General features: G+C 42.5%; 1 protein-coding gene across 2 annotated transcripts in view; it reads right to left on the bottom strand.

Moving 5' to 3' along the window:
- Nucleotides 1-1,456: 1,456 nt before the first annotated feature.
- lrrfip1b (leucine rich repeat (in FLII) interacting protein 1b) overlaps nt 1,457-23,891 on the bottom strand; it is a 140,185-nt gene continuing 117,750 nt past the window's right edge. For both annotated transcript variants that reach the window (XM_060827665.1, XM_060827666.1), the window contains 5 exons: nt 22,806-22,855; nt 21,909-22,026; nt 12,615-12,694; nt 7,542-7,646; nt 1,457-4,793 (listed from right to left, as the gene is read on the bottom strand). In XM_060827665.1, coding sequence (XP_060683648.1) covers nt 4,683-4,793; nt 7,542-7,646; nt 12,615-12,694; nt 21,909-22,026; nt 22,806-22,855 — 464 coding nt within the window. In that variant the 3' untranslated portion in view covers nt 1,457-4,682. The remainder of the gene's footprint in view (nt 4,794-7,541; nt 7,647-12,614; nt 12,695-21,908; nt 22,027-22,805; nt 22,856-23,891) is intronic.

The following is a 23,891-nucleotide window of genomic DNA, read 5'->3' as shown; positions in this document are numbered from 1 at the left end:
GGTGGATGGCACTGCTGCCTGACAGCGCCAGAAACCTGGGCTCAAGTCCAGCCTTGGGTGAGTGTGTGTCGTGTTTGCACACTCTTCCCGTGTCTGCATGGGCTCCCTCCCACCATATAAAAGATGTGCAGGTTAGGTGAACTGGCTATGCTAAATCGCCCAGTGCTCAGGGATAAGTATAGAGTAGGTTTGGGTGGGATACGCTTCGGAGGGTCAGCGTGGACTTGTTAGGCCGAAAGGCCTGATTAACAATTTTCGAGAAGCTTGTGCCAGAAATAGTCCCTGTTAAACTCCCGGGGCAAAACTTCTAGTTTTCGCTTGTCTTTTTGCTTTATCTAGAAAGACTGCTCTCAACTCACCGTCCAACGGCTATTTCTCCAAACACCACTTCGCCGTCACGGCCACCCGACCGTTAACCGCCAAACCACGCGCCAGCAACACCTGCAACTTTCACACCCCATTGGCTCAGCGACAAGGCGAGCCGTACGTCCATTGGTCCAGAGTGCCGTCACTCCAAATACGTGGCCTGATGTTCCCGCCATCTCTACGCAGAGTGAGCCACATGTTTCCCCTCCCCTGCCCGAGGGACGGGGCTCGAGACAGTAGTGAGTCGTGCGCATGAGCAATGAAGGCTCGGCACCAAGATTTGGGTGGTTGCACATCGTATAGTAGGACATGGTAAGATTTATAACATGTAGAGGGCAATGGCCCGGAACACAATAAAAAAAAAGTAAAGAACATAACGGTAACATGCTAAACCCAAATCCATTTGCAAAACATACAGAACATAATGGCATATGTACAGCATGTTGAAGGAAATGGACATGTGCATAACTTAAAGAGGTAAGAGAGTGTGTGGACCATGAAGAAGGAAGTTGGAAAATAAACAACAGAGAAATAACCTGAAGTACAACGCACAGAAATGGGCTGCTGTAAAACATACAAAGAGAAGATATCAGTGTGGCATATCTAGATGAACAAAAAGTGAAAAAAGTATCAGAGGGAAAAGAGAACATGGACAGTATGTTGAAGGAAACTGGAAGATTGGAAAAGGTGGTAAAGAAACCGTTTTATTATGAAGATGCTAACAGGCTGGATTGATTTAACCTGGATTTTGAATTCATTAAAGTGAGTCACAGAGTGACAGGAACAAAATAAGGAATGACAGTATGATCCATATCCAAGCCTGCCATTCCATGGATGCAGCTAAGCAGGAATACAGCATCAGTGGACACAGTAAACCTTCCTCTCCAGTAATGCTTGAGTTAACAGAGTGAATCTGGTAGACAAAAGAGATGTAACCCAATAAATTTGAACCCAGGTTTGAAAAATGGCTGGACAACATTGTTAAAGGTAAATGATCTGCAGAGAAACCAAAGTGTACTAAAATTATATCAATGATACAATTAGCAACATCAATCTATCAGTGGAAAACGGTATAATCGTTAAATCTCTCTAAAACATTTTATTAGCTTAAGAATGTAGTGTCACCTTAAATACATTGGTGTCTTGTTGTAACCACTGATTAGCACATCAGATTAGCAGATCTCCCAATAGTTTCAATCCCCAAACAGAACACTCTAAACACATCCTCTTAAAGCTGAGACTGCAACAGGGGTTCAAGAAAAGAAAAAGAGACCAGTTTGCTGCCTGAGCTGGACTCTGTCCTGGAGAACAAAAAAAGGCTCATGTACAACATGTGAAAAATAATTAAAAGCTATAGTATGTACAGTTTTCTTTATATAATTCCCTGGACTGGCTTCCGGATTTCCTGATTTAACATCTTATTGTTGCAGTTTTCCATTACGAAGAAACAATTTTCACTTGTTGAAGCACTTCCCGTTGATTAATGCGTACAAAATAATTTAGTTCCTGGAGCATAAATACATTCTAATAATGTTCTGAGGCAGGAAGTGCTTGCATTTTTTTAAAAACACAGCAGAAAACCTTTACAAAATGCTGCTGGCCCTTCAAGCGTGAGGAGAGAGAGAGAGAGAACTCCAAACTCTTTTGGAAAAGAACAGAAATCCATCACTTTATATCTGAAAGATCAACCTCACTTCCCTCCATAACCCTCCTATCATTTGCTGGTGATTTTCAGCAAAACCCCATAACTTCTCCATATCCTGTTTTGAAAATCATTGAGTACTGGATAAACTTAATTACCGCTAATGTCACAGCATCAATGGAAGTTGTCTTCTTTCACACAATATTCCCTTATTTCTCTATCACACCAAAAATTTGACTTCGCTCACGACATTACAAATGGCGTCATCAAAAACTGGAATACAGCTGTCTCCTCCTCTCCCCACTATTTTGTGCTTATCTAGTTAAAAAGTAAGAACCATTAACCATTTTGTTTTGTTTCACAAGACAAATCCAAGTAATCATGTGGCAGAATTGAAAAAGAAACATAATCAATAAAAGTCAGCATCATTTGAACTCATTGACTCTCAATTAGTGCACTTTTTTATTCATTGATGGGATGTGGGTTATTGCCCAACCCTAATTGCCCACAGGGCAGTTAGGAATCAGCCACATATCTTTGGGCACCTGGTACGGAGAAGGGAGGGCAGATCTGAAGACCTCCTTGTGGGTTTGCTCCTGGCCATAAACAGGTCCAGGCAGCGGGCTGTGGAGGGGGGTCGTTAGGGCTGACTGCCTGCCCCTCTTCCACAGTTACATTAGAGCCCGGGTGTCTCTGGAGAAGGAGCACGCGGTGGCCACCAACACCCGAGAGTTATTCAGGGAGAGGAGTGCATTATTTCTCCCTCCAACTCTATTTTGATTTAATCCCTGCCCTTCTCTTCACTATTTAATCACACAGCATTGCCCTTTGATTAGATTAGATTCATTACAGTGTGGAAACAGGCCCTTTGGCCCAACAAGTCCACACCTACCCACCGAAGCGCACCCACCCAAACCCATTCCCCTACATTTACCCCTGCACCTAACACTACGGGCAATTTTCCATGGCCAATTCACCTAACCTGCACATTTTTGGACTGTGGGAGGAAACCGGAGCACCCGGAGGAAACCCATGCAGACACGGGGAGAATGTGTAAACTCCACACATTCAGTTGCCTGAGGCGGGAATTGAACCCAGGTCTCTGGCGCTGTGAAGCAGCAGTACTAACCACTGTGCCACCCACAATGTGAAGGGCATTGCTTGTCACTGGTCACTCGGGTGTTTCCTCTCTTCCTGGTAGTGGAAACCAAATAAAGATTCGTGCACCTTGTGGCTTTCACTGTGTCTCACACCTGCACACACAAATGTGTGCTGGGGAAAAAATAAGCACTACCACAGTTAGGCGGTAGTGTGGGGGAAAAAAAAACAAAAAAAAATCAGCCACATATCTGTATGTCTGGAGTTACATGTAGGCTGAACCAGGTAAGGATGGCAGATTTCCTTCTCTAAAGGACACTACTGAACCAGATAGTTTTTCCTGACAATTGGCAATGGTTTCATGGTTATCGTTAGATTCTTATTTTCAAGTTATTATTGAATTCAAATTCCACTATCTGCTGTGGCAAGATTTGAACCCAGGTCCCAGGAACATTACCTGAATGTCTGGATTAATACTTTAGCAATAATAGCAGAAGGCTATTGCCTACCCCTATATTTCATTTAAAGTGAGCTTTAATACTGTTGTGGTATATTCAGAATTCAGATGGTCGATTTAGCCCAGCAACCCTCTCCATCCTCACTCCCACATTCTGGCATGCATTCCCAAGATCTGATTTGATTATTCTTTGAGACAGTGCGATTTACTCTACATCTTCTTCCCCTTATCTGTGTTTTGTGGTGACCTTGAGACAGAAATAATTGGCAACGTAAAGCTAAAATATTAATATAAAAATAAACACTGTGGGTTTTGAGAATACACTGTGGTTAGCACAACTCCTGAGTGTGTTTGCTCCTCGTTGACCTTTTATCGCTCCTGACTAATAAATATTTAGTGACAACAGCAACAGCGATGAACAAAGATATTCAATGCAATCCTCATACGTCCATTTTGTCTTGGATTATTTCTTTGGATTCTGGTAAGGCTGGCATTTATTTCCTCTTTCCAGTTGCACTAAGAAGGAAGTGGTATCTGAGAGGATTGCTAAGCCATCTCAAGAGATAGAGAAGCATCAAACCACATTGTTGTTGGACTGGAGTTATATATAAACTGCTCAACAAATTTCCTTGTCTAAACTGACTCAATCAGTTGGATTTCTACAACAATCCCACAGCTTCATGATCGCTTGTTCTAGGATCAGGTTTTTATTTCCAGATATTTTAAATGGAATCCAAATTCTCAAACTGCCATGGTGGATAGTGATCTCCTGTTCCTGAATTTCTTCATTTCGTTAACATAACCATCACACAAATCATACATTTGAAACCAAATCCCTTGTTAAAGCAAAGCTATTGTTTGCTAATGGAATCATACATTGTAGAAATGAGATAGTACGTAGGACGTTTGGCCTATCGTGCCTGTGCTGGAAGTGTTGAACTGAAAGCCTTCTAAAGAAAACAGCATAAGTGGTGAGTCAGAAACATGTGCAATTTTTTTCCTTTTTTTCCCTTCTCAGCAGTGTGTATGTGGTAACAGTGAAGCGTCTCATTGATAACTTTAAAAAAAAAGCAAGTTCCCATAATAGGCAGCCAGACCCAAGACTTGGAAGTGGGCCCTCTACTGCTGTGATAACAGGGCACTCCGGTTGGCTTTCATCTTCTCCAGCCTTTTTGTTAGATGACTGTTACTCATTTCCAGCTCCTCAATTTTATCCTGTGCCGAACGGACCTGTGAGGGGGGCAATATTGTCACAGATTCACATGTGAGCAGCTTCCAAGTTGTTCACAGCTCCAAAAATTTAGCTTTTTACTCTAACTTGCATGAATCTAAACTAAAAAAGTCTAGTATGGCACAAAGACCGATCATAAAATTACCCTATCCACTTCTTCCCGGAACCATAATAGGATTTCTCTTGTCCTTACCTTCTGCCTCATCAGTGTCCACATTCAACATATCAAGCACCAACATTTATGTTACTTCAAGTGTGTCGCTACCAGCAAATATGTCTTTCCTTCCCTCTTCACTATTCTAAGGAGCTGTTTCCTCATGACACTCTGGTTTTCTCATCAATCACCCCAAAACCTCCCATTCTGAGGCACCTTCTAATGCAAGTGCAGGTGCAACACCTGTTTTTTCACACTTGCTCCTCTCTATTATCCAGGGTCATAAACTCTTCTTACACGTTACATGTGATTTAACTCTACTTTTTAAAATTTGGTGTACCATATTTATTGCTCACAATGGGAGCCTTTGCAATAGGGAAACTGATGGCAGACTGAGAATAGCATTGATGAACATTTCTGTTCAATCTGCAAATGTAATCCTGCATTTACAATCATTTGTAATTTTAGTTCTTTGTTCCACCTTGACCTTGCTCTCCTACACTGTTAATGAAGCTCAAGATATAGCACCTCATTCTTAATGAAGCACTTGATAGCCTTTCGGACTGAGCATTGAATATAACAATTTCTGATTGTAACCTCCACTTTCACTTTTTTGTTATAGCTATTGGCAGCAATACTTCTACTTCCATTTACACCACAAGTTCTACTCTGATTTCTTTATCTATTCCCCATCACCAATACCTTTGCAGTGCCATTACTTTTATCATTTAATGTCTTCTGCCCATCAAGCCTTTCATTTTCTGCTTTCATTCTTCCCATTTGCTTGTTTAAAACCTACTATATTTCAAACTTGACTTATAATGGCATTAGCATCAGTGAATCCTCCACCACAATCAAAATCCTGGGGGTTACCATTGAAACCAAACTGGATGGTCACATTAAAAACTATCGTTACAAGAGCAAGTTACAGACTAGGAATTCTCCAGGGTATAACTCACTTCATCTCCCCAAACCCTATCTACCACCTGCAAAACACAAGCCAGCAATGTAATTGAATACTCCCCAAATCCCACTTGATTGGCACCCCAGCCACCGCCTTCACCATCTACAAAATTCACTGCAACATCATCAGTGTAGCATCACCAAAGCTCCTTCAACAACACCTCCAAAAAAGTTACCTCTTCCATCTATAAGGACGCGGCAGCAGCTAGTTAGACAAGTCAGCAATCTTTATTCTCCTAGTCACACACCATCCTGACTTAAAATGGTATTGCAATTCCTTCACTGTTGCTAGTTCAAAATTCTGGTGTGCTCTTCCATTTACATTCTATGGGCTGCAGTGGTTCAAGAGGCATCTGTCCACCACCTATTAAAGAGCAGGTACAAATGAGGAGAAAATGCTGGCCTACCCAGCAACACCCACAACTCACAAAAGAACTAAAGGAAACATCTGTCAGTTCAAATTGAAGGTTGGGGAACTGAAGCATTATCTCTATACCTCTCTCCACAGATGCTGCCTGAAGTGCTGTTAACTTTCTGCACTTCTTTTGTTTTAATTTCATAAAGTCACACAGTTTGTTGCGGTACAGAACAGACGGTCAACATCTTTTAACATCCCCAGATCTAATTCCACTGTTTTGTTCGCTTCCCATACCTTTCCATATTTATTTTGGATTTTAGCAGATAACCGCATGTTTGAATAGAAATTATGGGCTGTGCTTCTTCACAGTTTGTGGAGACATTTCTGTATTTTCACCTAGCTCTGCTAAAGTAAAATTATCCAAAGCTCTTGTTTATTTTTTGTGATTTTTCTTAATACATAATCTTTCATTTCTATTTCATCCCAGAGTGGAAACCACCTCTGGCTGTTTACCTTAAAGTAACCTTTAAATACTTTGCAAATCTTTACAGGTCATCCTTTAAGCTTCTCAACTCTGACAAAGGAAAAAGTCCTAATTTTTCACATGTGCCTCCATCAATCTAAACTCCTTTTTCTTGTTAAATATCCAGTGTATCTATTTCACATTGCCTTTAGAAATATCACACATAAAGGAGTTCTCAAAATTCCCAATGATACCCTGAGGCCTTGTAGGAACTGAACAATATCTCCTTGCTTCCTGTAAGTATAAAGTAAGTTTGCTCTCTTTTGTTGGGAGTACAGCAGGTGTTGGCAGCTGCTGGTTCCTCACTCAAGAATTCATTGAACTCTGGAGAGGGCAGACAGAGGGTCTATCTTGTCTTCGCCCAACACTCATGCACACATGACTTTTCAGGAGGAGGTGGTAAATAGCAGTTGGGCTGTTTGCAGACTCCCTAACCTTTTATATCTCATGCCAACTGTACCATCAACTCCATGTTCTTGCATCCCCAAGAGCCAACTTACATCCTGCAAGTCTAACCAGAACATTTCTTGTCTGTGTGACAGTGTCATCTGGTGAGGCACTGGAGAATTTGTGATAAGTTACAAAGTTCCAGATTTCACAGGCAGTCAACTTAATAAACAAAAAAAAATCAACAAATTAGTTGATTTATTTTAAAGTTCAGAGTGAACTACAGACAGCAGAAGAACTTTGTAGTCATTTATATTTTGTAGTTAAGCTCACTTAAGCCTCAGTCAACCACTTCACCTTACCTCTCTTTGGAGCTTGCGCTTCTCAGCTTTAAGTTCGTCTTCCACTTTTTCTGCATTTTCTGCTGCTGTCTTGTAACGTAATACCTGGCTTTCTAGTCGCATAATCTGAAACATTGCCCACCCACCCCCAAGAAATGACAACACGTTAAAAATATTTCCAAAGAAAGGGTGGAAAACTCTAAGTTAAAATAGCACAAAGTGGATATACTCATTGTCATAGAGCACGGAAACAGACTGTTCAGTCCAACGAGTCCATGCTGACCATAATTCCAAATTAAACTAGTCTTACCTGCTTGCTCCAGCCCCATATATCTTCAAACCCTTCCTGTTCACGGACCTATCCAAATGTATTTTGAATGTTGTAATTGTACCCACATCTACCACTTCCTCAGGATGTTCATTCCACACACAAACCATCTTCTGTGTAAAATAATTTGCCCTCATATCTTTTTTAAACCTCTCTCCTTAAAAATTTGCCCCTAGTCTTGAAATCCCTCATCCTAGGGAAAAGGCAACTACAATTAACTCTATCTGTATCTGTCGTTATTGACAATCACATTGCATAGTGACAACTGTCTCTCAGAGTGCTATGCAACAAGGTACTTGGCAGGGGTTAGGCCATTATTGCCTGGCCGAGGAATGAGGTAAATTGGTGAGCTAATTCATTTTAGGTGCTGAGAAGTGTGGGCGAATAGCAGCACCCTGCAAGGCTGTTCCAGAAACAATGCCATAGGACGTTTAAACATCTACCTGAATCATAGGCAAATGTAGTATCTCCTATGTAAGAAAGGAAGCTGCTATGTGGCATTTCAACAACACAGTATCATTGGGATTTTACATTTAGGTCCTCAGATGAGGCCTGAACCACAATCCTATCTTACACAAATTATGAAATAAGTCATCCTTCCACAATTGTTTCATAAACCAGGACTCAGCCCATCTCAGAAATAATTGCACACCATTCAGTTTAAGAGTTAAGATTAAAGTATTGTTCCATCATATAGAAACCTTGGATTTAGGAGCAGTACAAGAATATTTGGCCTGTCAAACCTATTTTTTCATTAAATAGGATCACTGGTGATGTGGTTGCAGTTTTAAATGCACTTTCCTATCTGCCCATATAATCATAGAGATGTACAGCACGGAAACAGACGCTTCGTCCGTGCCGATTGCCAGCACTTGGCTCATATCCTCTGAACCATTCCTATTCATGTACCCATCCAGATGCTTTTTAAATTGGAAGGGGACTAATATATTGGCAGGAAAATTTGCTAAAACTGCTTGGGAGGATTTAAACTAGTAAGGACGGGGGACGGGGGAGCGGCGGTGGGACCCAGGGAGATAGTGAGGAAAGAGATCGATCTGAGACGGGCATTTATTTCAATGCAAGGGGCCTAACAGGGAAGGCAGATGAACTCAGGGCATGGTTAGGAACATGTGACTGGGATATCATTGCAATTACAGAAACATGGCTCAGGGATGGGCAGGACTGGCAGCTGAATGTTCCGGGATACAAATGCTACAGGAAGGATAGAAAGGGAGGCAAAAGAGGAGGGGGAGTGGCATTTTTGATAAGGGATAGCATTACAGCTGTGCTAAGGGAGGATATTCCTGGAAATACATCCAGGGAAGTTATTTGGGTGGAACTGAGAAATAAGAGAAGGATGATCACCTTATTGGGATTGAATTATAGACCCCCCAATAGTCAGACGGAAATTGAGAAACAAACTTGCAAGGAGATCTCAGCTATCTGTAAGAATAATAGGGTGGTTATGGTAAGGGATTTTAACTTTCCAAACATCAACTGAGACTGCCATAGTGTTAAAGGTTTAGATGGAGAGGAATTTCTTAAGTGTGTACAAGACAATTTTCTGATTCAGTATCTGGATGTACCTACTAGAGAAGGTGCAAAACTTGACCTACTCTTGGGAAATAAGGCAGGGCAGGTGACTGAGGTGTCAGTGGGGAGACACTTTGGGGCCAGCGACCATAATTCAATTCGTTTTAAAATACTGATGGAAAAGGATAGACCAGATCTAAAAGTTGAAATTCTAAATTGGAGAAAGGCCAATTTGACAGTATTAGGCAAGAACTTTTGAAAGCTGATTGGATGCAGATGTTCACAGGTAAAGGGATGGCTGGAAAATGGGAAGCCTTCAGAAATGAGATAGCAAGAATCCAGAGAAAGTATATTCCTGTCAGGGTGAAAGGGAAGGCTGGTAGGTATAGGGAATGCTGGATGACTAAAGAAATTGAGGGTTTGGTTAAGAAAAAGGAAGCATATGTAAGGTATAGACAGGATAGATCGAGTGAATCCTTAGAAGAGTATAAAGAAAGTAGGAGTATACTTAAGAGGGAAATCAGGAGGGCAAAAAGGGGACATGAGATAGCTTTGGCAAATAGAATTAAGGAGAATCCAAAGGGGTTTTGCAAATAATATTAAGGACAAAAGGGTAACCAGGGGGAGAAGAGGGCCCCCCCAAAGATCAGCAAGGTGGCCTTTGTGTGGAGCCACAGAAAATGGGTGATACTAAATGAATATTTTGCATCAGTATTTACTGTGGAAAAGGATATGGAAGGTATAGACTGTAGGGAAATAGATGGTGACATCTTGCAAAATGTCCATATTACAGAGGAGAAAGTGCTGGATGTCTTGAAATGGTTAAAGATGGATGATTTCCCAGGACCTGATCAGGTATACCTGAGAACTCTGTGGGAAGCTAGAGAAGTGATTGCTGGGCCTCCTGCTGAGATATTTGTATCATCGATAGTCACAGGTGCGGTGTCAGAAGACTGGAGGTTGGCAAACGTGGTGCCACTGTTTAAGAAGGGTGGTAAGGACAAGCCAGGGAACTATAGACCAGTGAGCCTGACCTCGGTGGTGCACAAGTTGTTGGAGGAACTCGTGAGGGACAGGATGTACATGTGTTTGGAAAGGCAAGGACTGATCAGGGATAGTCAACATGGCGTTGTGCGTGGGAAATCATGTCTCACAAACTTGATTGAGTTTTTTGATGAAGTAACAAAGAAGATTGATGAGGGCAGAGCAGTAGATGTGATCTATATGGACTTCAGTAAGATGTTCAACAAGTTTCCCCATGGGAGACTGATTAGCAAGGTTAGATCTCATGGAATACAGGGAGAACTAGCCATTTGGATACAGAACTGGCTCAAAGGTAGAAGAGAGAATGGTGGTGGAGGGTTGTTTTTCAGACTGGAGGCCTGTGACCAGTGGAGTGCCACAAGGATCGGTGCTGGGCCCTCTACTTTTTGTCATTTACATAAATGATTTGGATGTGCGCATAAGAGGTACAGTAAGTTGCAGATGACACCAAAATTGGAGGTGTAATGGACAGCGAAGAAAGTTACCTCAGATTACAACAGGATCTGGACCAGCTGGGCCAATGGGCTGAGAAATGGCAGATGGAGTTTAATTCAGATAAATGCGAGGTGCTGTATTTTAGGAAAGCAAATCTTAGCAGAACTTTTACACGTTTCCCCGTGTCTGCGTGGGTGCTCCGGTTTCCTCCCACAGTCCAAAGATGTGCGGGTCAGGTGAATTGGCTAAGCTAAATTGCCCGTAGTGTTAGGTAAGGGTTAAATGTAGGGGTATGGGTGGGTTGCGCTTCGGCGGGTCGGTGTGGACTTGTTGGGCCGAAGGGCCTGTTTCCACACTGTAAGTCTAATCTAATCTAATCTAATCTTAATGGGAGTGTTGCTGAACAAAGAGATCTTGGAGTGCAGGTTCATAGCTCCTTGAAAGTGGAGTCGCAGGTAGATAGGATAGTGAAGAAGGCGTTTGGTATGCTTTCCTTTATTGGTCAGAGTATTGAGTACAGGAATTGGGAGGTCATATTGCGGCTGTACAGGATATTGGTTAGGCCACTGTTGGAATATTGCATGCAATTCTGGTCTCCTTCCTATTGGAAAGATGTTGTGAACTTGAAAGGGTTCAGAAAAGATTTACAAGAATGTTGCCAGGACTGGAGGATCTGAGCTACAGGGAGAGGCTGAACAGGCTGGGGCTGTTTTCCCTGGAGTGTTGGAGGCTGAGGGGTGACCTTATAGAAATTTACAAAATTATGAGGGGCATGGATAGGATTAATAGGCAAAGTTTTTTCTTGGCGTCGGGGAGTCCAGAACTAGAGGGCATAGGTTTAGGGGTGAGAGGGGAAAGATATAAAAAAAAGACCTGAGGGGTAACTTTTTCACACAGAGGGTGGTATGTGTATGGAATGAGCTGCCAGAGGATATGGTGGAGGCAGGTACAATTGCAACATTTAAGAGGCATTTGGATGGGTATATGAATAGGAAGGGTTTGGGGGGATATGGGCTGGGTGATGGCAGGTGGGACTAGATTGGGTTGGGATATCTAGTCGGCATGGACGGGTTGGACTGAAGGGTCTGTTTCAATGCTGTGCATCTCTATGACTCTATGCCTCCTTCACTTCACCTGGCAGCTCATTCCATACACATAACAGTCTCTGCGTGAAAATGTCACCCCTTAGTTCCTTTGCAAATTTTTTTCCCCTCTTACCCTAAACCTATGCCTTCTAGTTATGCACTCCCCCAACCAAGGGAAAAAACCTTGTCTATTTATTCTATCAATGCTCCTCATGATTATATAAATCTGTTTGAATCCTTGACAATTAGAAGTCTATCTAACCCAGCCTTATATAATATCAATGACACAACCTCCGCTATTTTCTAAACACAACTCCAAAATTTAACTAAAAGATCACAAAGCACATTGGCTCAGAAGGGCCAATTCAGAAGGGGATTAAATATGTGGGTAGAGAGAGTCCCAGATGAAAGAGAGTGTGCACATAGGTACAGGAGGACACTAAATAAGCAGACAGATTTTATGATTCACTGTGAATTTGAGCTGTAAAAAAGAATGAAATAGATGGTGGGTTGGTAACTAGAGAAGTGTGTGCAAGAGTAAATGAGTAGATAGAGATCTTATTTAGCAAAATTTACATTTGCTTTGGAAGGAGTAGGACAAACAGGCTGAGTAACTTTTTCTCCATTCCGAACTTTCTAAAGCACTCTGTTGTATTATTAGCTACTTACATTTTGTTCCAGCGCAGTTATTTCCTGTTCAGTTTTAGTGAGTTTAAACTTGTATTCACTGATTTGTCTGTTAGCATCTCCTTTAAAGAAAAACACATAAGAGTTACAATAATCCAAGGCTGGAGTCAACCTTTAGGTGGCAGAGTCCTGAAGGGACTAAAAACAAAGTGCTGGAGAAACTGAGCAGATCGGCAGCAACTGTGGAGAGAGGAAAAGTTAATGTTTTGAGTCCAGAAATAAGTTCAGAACTTATTTCAGATCACCAGCGTCCAAAGTATTTTTATTTTATTTTAAAGGAGGCAGAAACCTTCTAGTCCTCATCCTCATCAATCTTCCTGCTGCAGAAGCAGCTGGCCATCAAAGAGCTGATAGAAAGTGACCATTGCACAATCCTTGTCAAGACTGCCACCTTTACATTGAGCCATCTCCAACATGTGCAGAGGCATTACAATTACATTAAATGGAACAGGCTGAGAACAGATCAAGCAATTCAAAATTGGGCATGTGAGGTTTGTGGGTCAGCAGTGACACCAGACTTACCTTCAGCCACAATCTTCACAGGCTGGTAAATCTTTTCCATTAACATTACCAAAAAGACAGGGAATATATTCTGGTTCAGTCAAAAGGCCAGGAGGATATGCCTGGAGAAGTATCAGGCATACCTAAAAATGAGGTGTCAAGCTGGTAAAGCCACAACACAAAATAATTTGCTTGCCAGATTTTGGTAGCAGCTTGTGACAGTCCTGCCATATCTAGCTATGAATACTACTGGACAATCGACATTCCCCCAGCTGAAGCATAAAGATAGATGGTTGGGTACATTAGATGTCAATCATCCCTGTCCTAGGACATTGTTACAGAGGGAGGCAATAGCCTAGTGGTATCATTACTAAACTATTAATTCAAAAACTCATGATCCACAGCAAGAGTTTAAATCCTGGTATGGCAAATGGAGGAACTTAAATTCAACAAGTATCTGGAATTAAAAATCTAATTATAATTATGAACCCATCTGTTTTACTAATGTTCTCCAGGGAAGGATATCTGACATTCCTCACCTGTTTTGGCCTACATATGACACCAGAACCACAGCAGTGTAAGTTGACTCTCAACTGCCCTCTGAAATGGCCACTCAGGTGTAACGATCACTGCAAAGTCTCAGCAAATTAATTAAACTAGATGGACTACCTGGCATCGACTTGGGCACTGGAAATGACAGCAGCCAAAATTCGGAAAAGCTGTCTCACAGACGAGTCAAGCAATATTGTCATACTCATAAAATCTGAGACTGGTACAGTTGAGAAGAGAAGCGAGTCAAACAGGGTAGGCAGGGACAAGGTAGGACTAATAAATTAAACTACATTTATTTCAATGTAAGAGGCCTAACTGGGAAGGCAAATGATCACAGGGCATGGTTAGGAACATGGGACTGGGATATCATTGCAATTACAAAAACGTGGCTCAGGGATGGGCAGGACTGGCAGCTTAATGTTCCAGGATACAAATGCTACAGGAAGGATAGAAAGGGAGGCAAGAGAGGAGGGGGAGTGGCATTTTTGATAAGGGATAGCATACAGCTGTGCTAAGGGAGGATATCCCCAGAAATACATCCAGGGAAGTTATGTGGGCAGAACTGAGAAATAAGAAAAGGATGATAACCTAATTGGGATTGTATTAGAGACCCTCTAATAGTCAGAGGGAAATTGAGAAACAAACTTGTAAGGAGATCTAAGCTTTCTGTAAGAATAATAGGATGGTTATGGTAGGGGATTTTAACTTTCCAAACATAGACTGGGACTGACATAGTGTTAAGGGTTTAGATGGAGAGGAATTTGTTAAGTGTGTGCAAGACAACTTTGTGATTCAGTATGTGGATGTACCTACTAGAGAAGGTGCAAAACTTGACCTTCTCTTGGGAAATAAGGCAGGGCAGGTGACTGAGGTGTCAGTGGGGGAGCACTTTGGGGCCAACGGCCATAATTCTATAAAATTTAAAATAATGATGGAAAAGGATAGACCAGATCTAAAAGTTGAAGTTCTAAATTGAAAAAAGGCCAATTGAGACAGTATTAGGCAAGAACTTTCAAAAGCTGATTGGGGGCAGATGTTTGCAGGTAAAGGGATGGCTGGAAAATGGGAAGCCTTCAGAAATGAGAATCCAGAGAAAGTATACTCCTGTCAGGGTGAAAGGGAAGGCTGGTACTTATAGGGAATGCTGAATGAGTAAAGAGAATCAGGGAGAATCCAAAGGGTTTTAACAAATACATTAAGAACAAAAGGGTAACTAGGGAGAGAATAAGGCCCCTCAAAGATCAGCAAGGCGGCCTTTGTGTGGAGCCGCAGAAAATGGGGGAGATACTAAATGAGTATTTTGCATCAGTATTTACTGTGGAAAAGGAAATGGAAGATATAGACTGTAGGGAAATAGATGGTGACATCTTGCAAAATGTCCATATTACAGAGGGGAAAGTGCTGGATGTCTTGAAAGAGTAAAGGTGGATAAATCCCCAGGACCTGATCAGGTGCACCCAAGAACTCTGTGGGAAGCTAGAGAAGTGATTGCTGGGCCTCTTGCTGAGATATTTGTATCATCGATAGTCACAGGTGAAGTGCTGGAAGACTGGAGGTTGGCTAACATGGTGCCACTGTTTCAGAAGGGTGGTAAGGACAAACCAGGGAACTATAGACCAGTGAGGCTAACGTTGGTGGTGGGCAAGTTGTTGGAGGGAATCCTGAGGGACTGGATGTACATGTATTTGGAAAAGCAAGGACTGATTAGGGATAGTCAACATGTCTTTGTGCATGGGAAATCATGTCTCACAAACTTGATTGAGTTTTTTGAGGAAATAACAAAGAGGATTGATGAGGGCAGAGCGGTAGGTATGATCCATATGGACTTTAATAAGGCATTCGACAAGGTTTCCCATGGGAGACTGATTAGCAAGGTTGGATCTCATGGAATACAGGGAGAACTAGTCATTTGGATACAGAACTGGCTCAAAGGTAGAAGACAGAGGGTGGTGGTGGAGGGTTGTTTTTCAGACTGGAACCTGTGACCAGTGGAGTGCCACAAGGATCGGTGCTGGGTCCTCTACTTTTTGTCATTTACATAAATGATGTGGATGTGAGCATAAGGAGGTACAGTTAGTAAGTTTGCAGATGACACCAAAATTGGAGGTGTAGTGGACAGCAAAGAGGACTACCTCAGATCACAACAGGATCTTGACCAGATGGGCCAATAGGCTGAGAAGTGGCAGATGGAGTTTAAATCGGATAAATGTGAGGTGCTGCATTTTGGGAAAGCAAATCCTAGCAGGACTTATACACTTAATGGTAAGATCCTAGGGAGTGTTGCTGAACAAAGAGACCTTGGAGTGCAGGTTCATAGCTCCTTGAAAGTGGAGTCGCAGGTATATAGGATAGTGAAGAAGGCATTTGGTATGCTTTCCTTTATTGGTCATAATATTGAGTACAGGAATTGGGAGGTCATGTTGTGGGTTTACAGGTCATTGTTTAGTCCACTGTTGGAATATTGTGTGCATTTCTGGTCTCCTTCCTATCAGAAAGATGTTGTGAAACTTGAAATGGTTGAGAAAAGCTTTACAAGCATGTTGCCAAGGTTGGAGGATTTGAGCTAATAGTATAGGGTGAACAGGCTGGGGCTGTTTTCCCTGGAGCGTCCGAGGCTGAGGGGTGACCTTATAGAGGTTTACAAAATGATGAGGGCATGGATAGGTTAAATAAGCAAAGTCTTTTCCCTGGGGTGGGGGAGTCCAGAACGAGAGGGCATAGGTTTAGGGTGAGAGGGGAAAGATATAAAAGAGACCTTTTCACACAGAGGGTGGTACATATATGGGATGAGCTGCCAGCGGAAGTGGTGGAGGCTGGTACAATTGCAACATTTAAGAGGCATTTGGATGGGTATATGAATAGGAAGGGTTTGGAGGGATATGGGCCGGGTGCTGGCTGGTGGGACTAGATTGGGTTGGGATATCTTGTCGGCATGGACGGGTGGGACCGAAGGGTCTGTTTCCATGCTGTAATCTCTATGACACTATGATTTACAGACAATATCCCAGACATCACCACCTTGGAAGACAGACCCAGCAGAGATGAAGGCACAGTGCTATACAATTGGGAGAGAGTTACCTTGGTAGTTAACATTGACTCCAGATCCCACTCTATCAGGTTAAACAAGGGCAAGAAAACTTCCTGCTGATTAACATGTACCATCCTCCCTCAACCAATGAATGAGTACATTGAACAATTATCCATGTTGAACAACACTTGGAATAAACCCTAAGCGTGGCATGGGTGCAAAATGCCCTCTGGCTGGGCAATTTCACTATTCACCACCAAGAGTGGCTCAAACTGATCATGTCCTAAATATCATAGCTGTTAGACAGTATCTTTAGCAGATGGTGAGGGAACCAACAAGAGGGAAAAACATACTTGACCTCATCCTTACCAATTTTCTGACTGCAGATGCATCTGCTCATGACAGCATCAGTAAGAGTGAATACTGCATAGTTCTATGGAAATGAGGTTCTGCCTTCACGATGAGAATATCCTCCATTGTATTATGTGCCGTTATCACCACACTAAATGGGACAGACTTTGAACAGACCTAGCAACTCAAGACTGGACATCCAGGAAATGTTATCGGCGATGAACAGCAGCAGAATCCTAGTCCAGCACAATCTTCAGCATTATGGCCCGGGCAAATACCCCTACTCAGTCAATACCATCAAGCAAGGTCATCAACCCTGGTTCAACGGGGAGTGCAGGAGAGCTGCTTGAAGCAGCAACAGTCTTACCTAAAATGAGGTGTCACCAGATACGAATGTTTGTGTGCCAAGTGATAGAAAGAGCTAAGCTATCCTACTACAAAGATCAGACCTAAGCTTTGTAGTCCTATCACATTCACTCATGAATAATGATGAATGACAGTGGAGAATTAAACAACTCACTGGAGGAGGTAGCTTCACAAATATCCCCATCCTGACTGATGGGAGAGCCCAACACATCTGTGCAGAAGATAAGGTTGATTCATTTCCAATAACTTTTAGCCAAAAATGCCAAGTGGATGATCTATCTAAGGTGCTCAGCATCACAAATGCTTGTTTTCAGTCATAGAGATGTATCAAAAAATGATTGGAGGCACTGTACACCACAAAGACAACATTCTGGTGATAGTATTGAAGACCTGTGCTCCAGAATTTGCCGCACTTGTAGCCAAGTTGTCCCAGTATAGCTACAACACAGCAATCAACACATCAATATGGAAAATTGCCTAGCTATGTCCTTTGCACAAAAAGCAGGAGAAGCTCAGCCTGGCAATTTAATTTGTCAGGAAACTGATGGAAGATGTCATCAACAGTGCTATCAAGCAGCACCTGCTAAGCTACAAACTGCTCACTGGTGCCCAGTTTGTAATAGAGTCATAGAGATGTACAGCACAGACACAGACCCTTCAGACCAACTCATCCATGCTGACCAGATATCCTAAATTAATCCAATCCCATCTGCCAGTAGTTGACCCATATCCCTCTAACCCTTTCCTATTCATGTACAGATCTAGATGCCTTTTAAATGTTGTAATTGCATCAGCCTCCACCACTTCCCCTGGTAGTTCATTCCATACACGCACCACCCTTTGCATGAAAACATTGCCCGTAGATCTCTTTTAAATCTTCCCCCTCTCACCCTAAACCTATGCCCTCTAGTTCTGGACTCCCCCACCCCACCCTTGTCTATTTACCCCATCCATGCCCCTCATGATTTTATAAACCTCTATAACATCATCCCTCAGCCTCCAATGCTCCAGGAAAGACAGCCCCACCCTATTCAGCCTCTCCCTACAGCTTAAACACTCTAACCCTGGCAACATACTTTAAATCTTCTCTGAACCCTTTTAAGTTTTACAACATTCTTCCTATAGGAGGAAGACCAGAATTACACACAATATTCCTCAAGTGTTTGTGTTCTGCCAGAGTCTTTCAACTCCTGACCTTGGTTCAAACATGGACAAAAGTACTGAATTTCAGAGGTGAGGTAAGACTGACACCCATTGACATCAAAGCCACATTTGATTGAGTGTGGCATCAAGGAGCCCTAGCATGCCTGGGATCAGTGAGAAGCAGGATATAAACTATACGCTGATTGAAATCACACCATGCACGTCTGAAGATGGTTGTGGTTATTGGTGGTCAGTCATCTCAGGATAGTATTGTGGACCAACCCATCTTCAGCTGCTTCATCAATGACTTTCCCTTCATCCAAGATCAGAATGTGTATATGTATGTATTCAGCACCATTTTTGGCTCCTCAGATACTGAAATAGTCCTTGTTCAAATGCAACAAAGACCTGAACAATATCCAGGATTGGGCTGACAAGTGGAAAGTAATATACATGCCAAAAAAATGTCAGGCAATGATGATAACCAATGAGATATGATCTAACCACTGCCCCTTAACTTCAATAGTGTTACCATCACTGAATCCCATACCATCTACATCTTCTGGCTTACCATTGACCGGAAACTCACTGAACTCACTATATGAATATAGTGGTTACAAGCCCAGATCAGAGGCTAGGAATGCCATAGCAAATAACTCACTCCCCAAACCTGTTAACCATCTACAAGACACATGTCAGGAGTGTGATAGAGTACTCCTCACTTTTCTGGATGGATGGAGCTTCAACAACACTTAAGCTTGACTCCATCCAGGACAAAGCAGCCCACTTAATTTGCACCACATCTACAAGCAACCACTTTTCCCACCGCCAACAGTCAGTACCAGCAGTATATATCATCTATAAGATGAACTGTAAAAATGCAGTAAGGCTTCTTAGATAGCACTTTCCAAGCCCATGACCATTACCATCAACCAGGACAGCAGATATATAGGAACACTACCACTTGCAAGTTCCCCTCCAAGCCACTCACCAACCTAAGTTGGAAGCATATTACTATTCCTTCAATGTCACTGGGTCAGAACCTGGAATTCCCTCCCTAACAACATTGTAGGTCTATCTATAGGACATGGACTGCAACAGTTTGAGAATGCACGGTGGCTCAGTGGTTAGCACTGCTGCCTCACAGCACCAGGGTCCTAGGTTCGATTCTAACCTTAGGTGACTATCTGTGTGGAGTTTGCACATTCTCTCTGTGTCTGCGTGGGTTTCCTCTGGGTGCTCCAGTTTCCTCCCATAGTCCAAAGATGTGCAGGTCAGGTGGATTGGCCATGCTAAATTGCCCATAGTGGTAGGTGCATTAGTCAGAGGGAAATGGGTCTGGGTGGGTTATTCTTTGGAGGGTCGGTGTGACACTGTAGGGAATGTAATCTAATTAAAATGTAGCTCACCACCACCTTCTGGAAGTCAATAGGGATGAGCAGTGAAAAGCTCAGGTCCCATGAGAGAATTTTTTAAAAATTCCTTAGGCCCATCCATCATCTTCAGTTCCATCAATGACCTTCAGTTCATAATAAGATCAAATATGGGCATATTTGCTGCTGATTATGCAATGTTCAGTTCTGATTGTCACTACTGAGACATCCCAGATGCACCAACATCTGGATGATATCCATGCTTGGGCTGTTAAATGGCAAGTAACCTATATCACAGAAGGCCCAGGCAATGATCATGTCTCACAACAATGTTATTGTTGCTATCACTGGATTCCCCACATTCTAAGAGTTAACTTGACTGGAAACTGAACTGCACCAGCCATTTAGAGCACATTAGAGGCTAGGAATTCAGTGGTGAGTAAGTCACGTTTTGACTCTCCATTGTCTGGCCACTATTTATGCAGAATAAATCAGGATTGTGATGGCCTGGGTGAGTGCAGCTCCAAAAATAGTCAAGAAGCTTGACATCAGCCAGAGCACAACAGCCCACTTGGCATCTCATCCACCAGCTTCAACAATCACTCTGTCCATCGCCAATGTATAGTGGCAGCTATAAAATGCACTATAGTAACTCAAATAGCCTCCTTCAACACGTCCTTCCAAATCGGTAATCTCTACAAAACTAGGACATGGGCAGCAAATGCTTAGGACCACCACCACCAACCTCAAAGTCACACACTATTCTTAGTTGGAACTAATTACTGTACCTTCATCGTTGCTGGGTCAGAATCCTAGAACTCTTTTCCTAACAGCACTGTGATGAACCTACACCTCAAAGACTCCAACCTTTCAATAACATGATTCATTGCCACCTTTTCAAAAGTAATTAGGTTGGCAACTAAATTCTGTAATTTTAGAAGATCTAATATAGGAGAGAAATATACAGTAAATGACAGAACCCTCAGTAGCATCAACATAGAGGGATCAGGTCCACAATTCCGTGAAAGTGGCCACAAGTTGATAAGGTGCTCAATATGCCATATGGCATGATTGCCTTCATCAGTCGGGGCATAGAGTATAAAAATTGGTAAGTCATGTTACCACTGTATACAACTTTAGTTAGGCGACAAAAACAGAAATTGCTTTAAAAGCTCAGCAGGCTTGGCAGCACCTGTGGAGGGAAATCAACGTTAACGTTTTGGGTCCAATGAACCTTCCTCAAAAGGTGGGCGGCACAGTGGCACAGTGGTTAGCACTGCTGCCTCACAGCGCCTGAGACCCGGGTTCAATTCCCGACTCAGGCGACTGACTGTGTGGAGTTTGCACGTTCTCCCCGTGTCTGCGTGGGTTTCCTCCGGGTGCTCCGGTTTCCTCCCACAGTCCAAAGATGTGCGGGTCAGGTGAATTGGCCATGCTAAATTGCCCATAGTGTTAGGTAAGGGGTAAATGTAGGGGTATGGGTGGGTTGCGCTTCGGCGGGTCAGTGTGGACTTGTTGGGCCGAAGGGCCTGTTTCCACACTGTAAGTAATCTAATCTAATCAAAACTGACGGTAGTTAACCAATTTTTTCCTAGCCTCAATCTGGAATGCACTGTCTGGGAAAGTCGTGGAGGCTAGAAACCTTACAACCTTCAAAATATATTTGGATACATACTTCAAACATCATTACATTCATGGATATAAGACAAGTACAGGAACAAAAGGGCACTTTTAGTAGTTATGACAACGCAGACTTGACAGGCAAAGGGCCCTTAGCTGAATTGAGCAGACACGGGTCTTAAATGCCAGGAATCTGGTGTCACTCTTACGATTAGCCATAGCAAGGAGAAGCCAACAGAGTTCACTGGACTGGAACGGTTGTGCAGTCATGGGAGGAATTATTGATAAAATGAACACTACATACATAGACATACATATACATGATAGGAAATTGAAGCTTACTTTGCATTTCAATCACTTGTACATCTGTCCCATTTTCCAAAATGGTGTCACTGGACTCTGCCTTTTCCACTGTTCCATTCTTGGTTCTCTCATCCAGTTGTGCTTTTAATTTTTTAATCTGATGTGGAAAAGACTGATTCAGTACGGGAGGAAATGAAAACTGCACATGCTGGATCTGAACACAGAGAAACACAAAACAGCTATCTGCATCAGAGCTCTGGCTGCTTCTCTCCCAATCTTAGCAGTCATTTTCTCCTCCCTAAAATGTGACATTTTGCTGCCTTCTTCATTGTTTGGTTGACTAGCAATACTTTCATCTTCACAAGCAGGACACTCACAGCTGCATTCATCCTGTCATCTCAGACTCTATTTGAAACAAGCTCTAGGGATGCATTTGATCCATCATACTACCCAGTATATGGGAATGGAAGAAACATCCAGCACTGCAAGAAAACCTTCCTTTACTCCTCCTCTAGCTCAGCCAACTTCCCCTTCTACATCATTCCTCCTTTTCCGATCTCCTCCATCTTTTCTTAACTGCCGATCCTTCCTCCATCAAAAAGCCACCCTTCTCCCTCTGTTCTCCCTCTCCTTTCTATTTACTAACCTCCCTCTACATCTTGCACCCCTCACTCTACCAACTTGGCCCCTCTCCCCTAATCAACTTGCCCTCACTCTTCCCAACCTGTACCTATGCCCTCTATCCTTTAAAGTCTCAGCAGCCTGCAAATTCTCTCCTTTCTCCCCACTTGCTTCCCAACGCATTCCTCCCCAAGATGTCTCTGCTCCCCCTCCAACCTGCCTCACTTGCTGCCACTTTTCTGCATTCTCTGCTCCCAACAAACACACACAACCAACAAACAAACAAACTAACACACACACACACAAAATCCTTACCTGCTCTAATAAGGCTTCTTTTTCATCTATTAACATTTTTGTCCTAAAATCTGGAGAAGGAGAAAACAAAGCATTTTGTGAAAAAGTCTAAAGTGAAATTTATTCAAGTTTAACAGTAAACACAAGACTAAAGAGAATGAAGAAATGCTAAAGTTAGTGTAGAAAGTTGAATGAGTTATTCACATACCACAAGGCACGGCAAGGGTCAGCCTAGGTTTAGTTCAACGTCAGTGTGATTGCTGGAACCTCGGACTGCGTGCAAACAGTCTAATCTTCCATTTTGTTTAGCATGCAAATTCTCTACGGTCAAACAGAACTGGAACACAAAATCTCATTATCCTTTTAACTTGGGGTTACATCAAACATTATAACACACCAGAGAGAGCGAAAACAAGCAAAACAGACAGGATGTGAGAAAGGTGCAGAAATGGACTGAGTGATCGTGAAGGAAACACAAATTGAGAGAAAGAGAAAACAAATAGAAAGATGGAGACCAAGTTAGAAAGTGAGAGATAACGGAGAGAAAGAATGAGAGCCACAAGGCAAGATTGAGACAGAGACACAGAAACAATGAAAGAAAGATGAGAAATAGTAACAGAGTAAAAGACAAAGTAAACAAAAGTTACAGAGAAAAGGAGAGGAAATCATGTAGTGGACTCATGTCGGTCTCAAGCACTGACACAGTCCAGGGAGCATCATTGCCCACCAAACCCAGGCATATTTGATGTTCAGTGATGTCACTGTGCCTGGTTACAAACCTTTGAGCTGTGACTGGCTGGTATCAGATTGTGAGATGAGGGTATTCCCTTGGTGTGTTATAACTCGATTAGTGAACTGTTTGCAGCTTGCAAAGTTTTTTTTTAATAAGAGAAATGTACACAATTATATTTAAAAGCAACATTACTAGTACAGTTAGTGAATGAGCACACAGCATATGAAATGGCAAGCATGAAGTAATTGGGAGGCATTTGTTACACCAGAAAGGAGTTACTGAAAATTGCCACAAAAATAATTTTGCCTTCCACAGTTCACACCTCTAAATGTTTTGTTGTGGCCAGATTCGCTGACAGTATATTAACATAATGC

The sequence above is a fragment of the Hemiscyllium ocellatum genome, chromosome 7, assembly GCF_020745735.1.
Source record: "Hemiscyllium ocellatum isolate sHemOce1 chromosome 7, sHemOce1.pat.X.cur, whole genome shotgun sequence".
NCBI lineage: Eukaryota > Metazoa > Chordata > Chondrichthyes > Orectolobiformes > Hemiscylliidae > Hemiscyllium > Hemiscyllium ocellatum.
The sequence above is the reverse complement of the archived record's forward strand: the minus strand, read 5'-3'. Positions and strand labels throughout refer to the sequence as shown.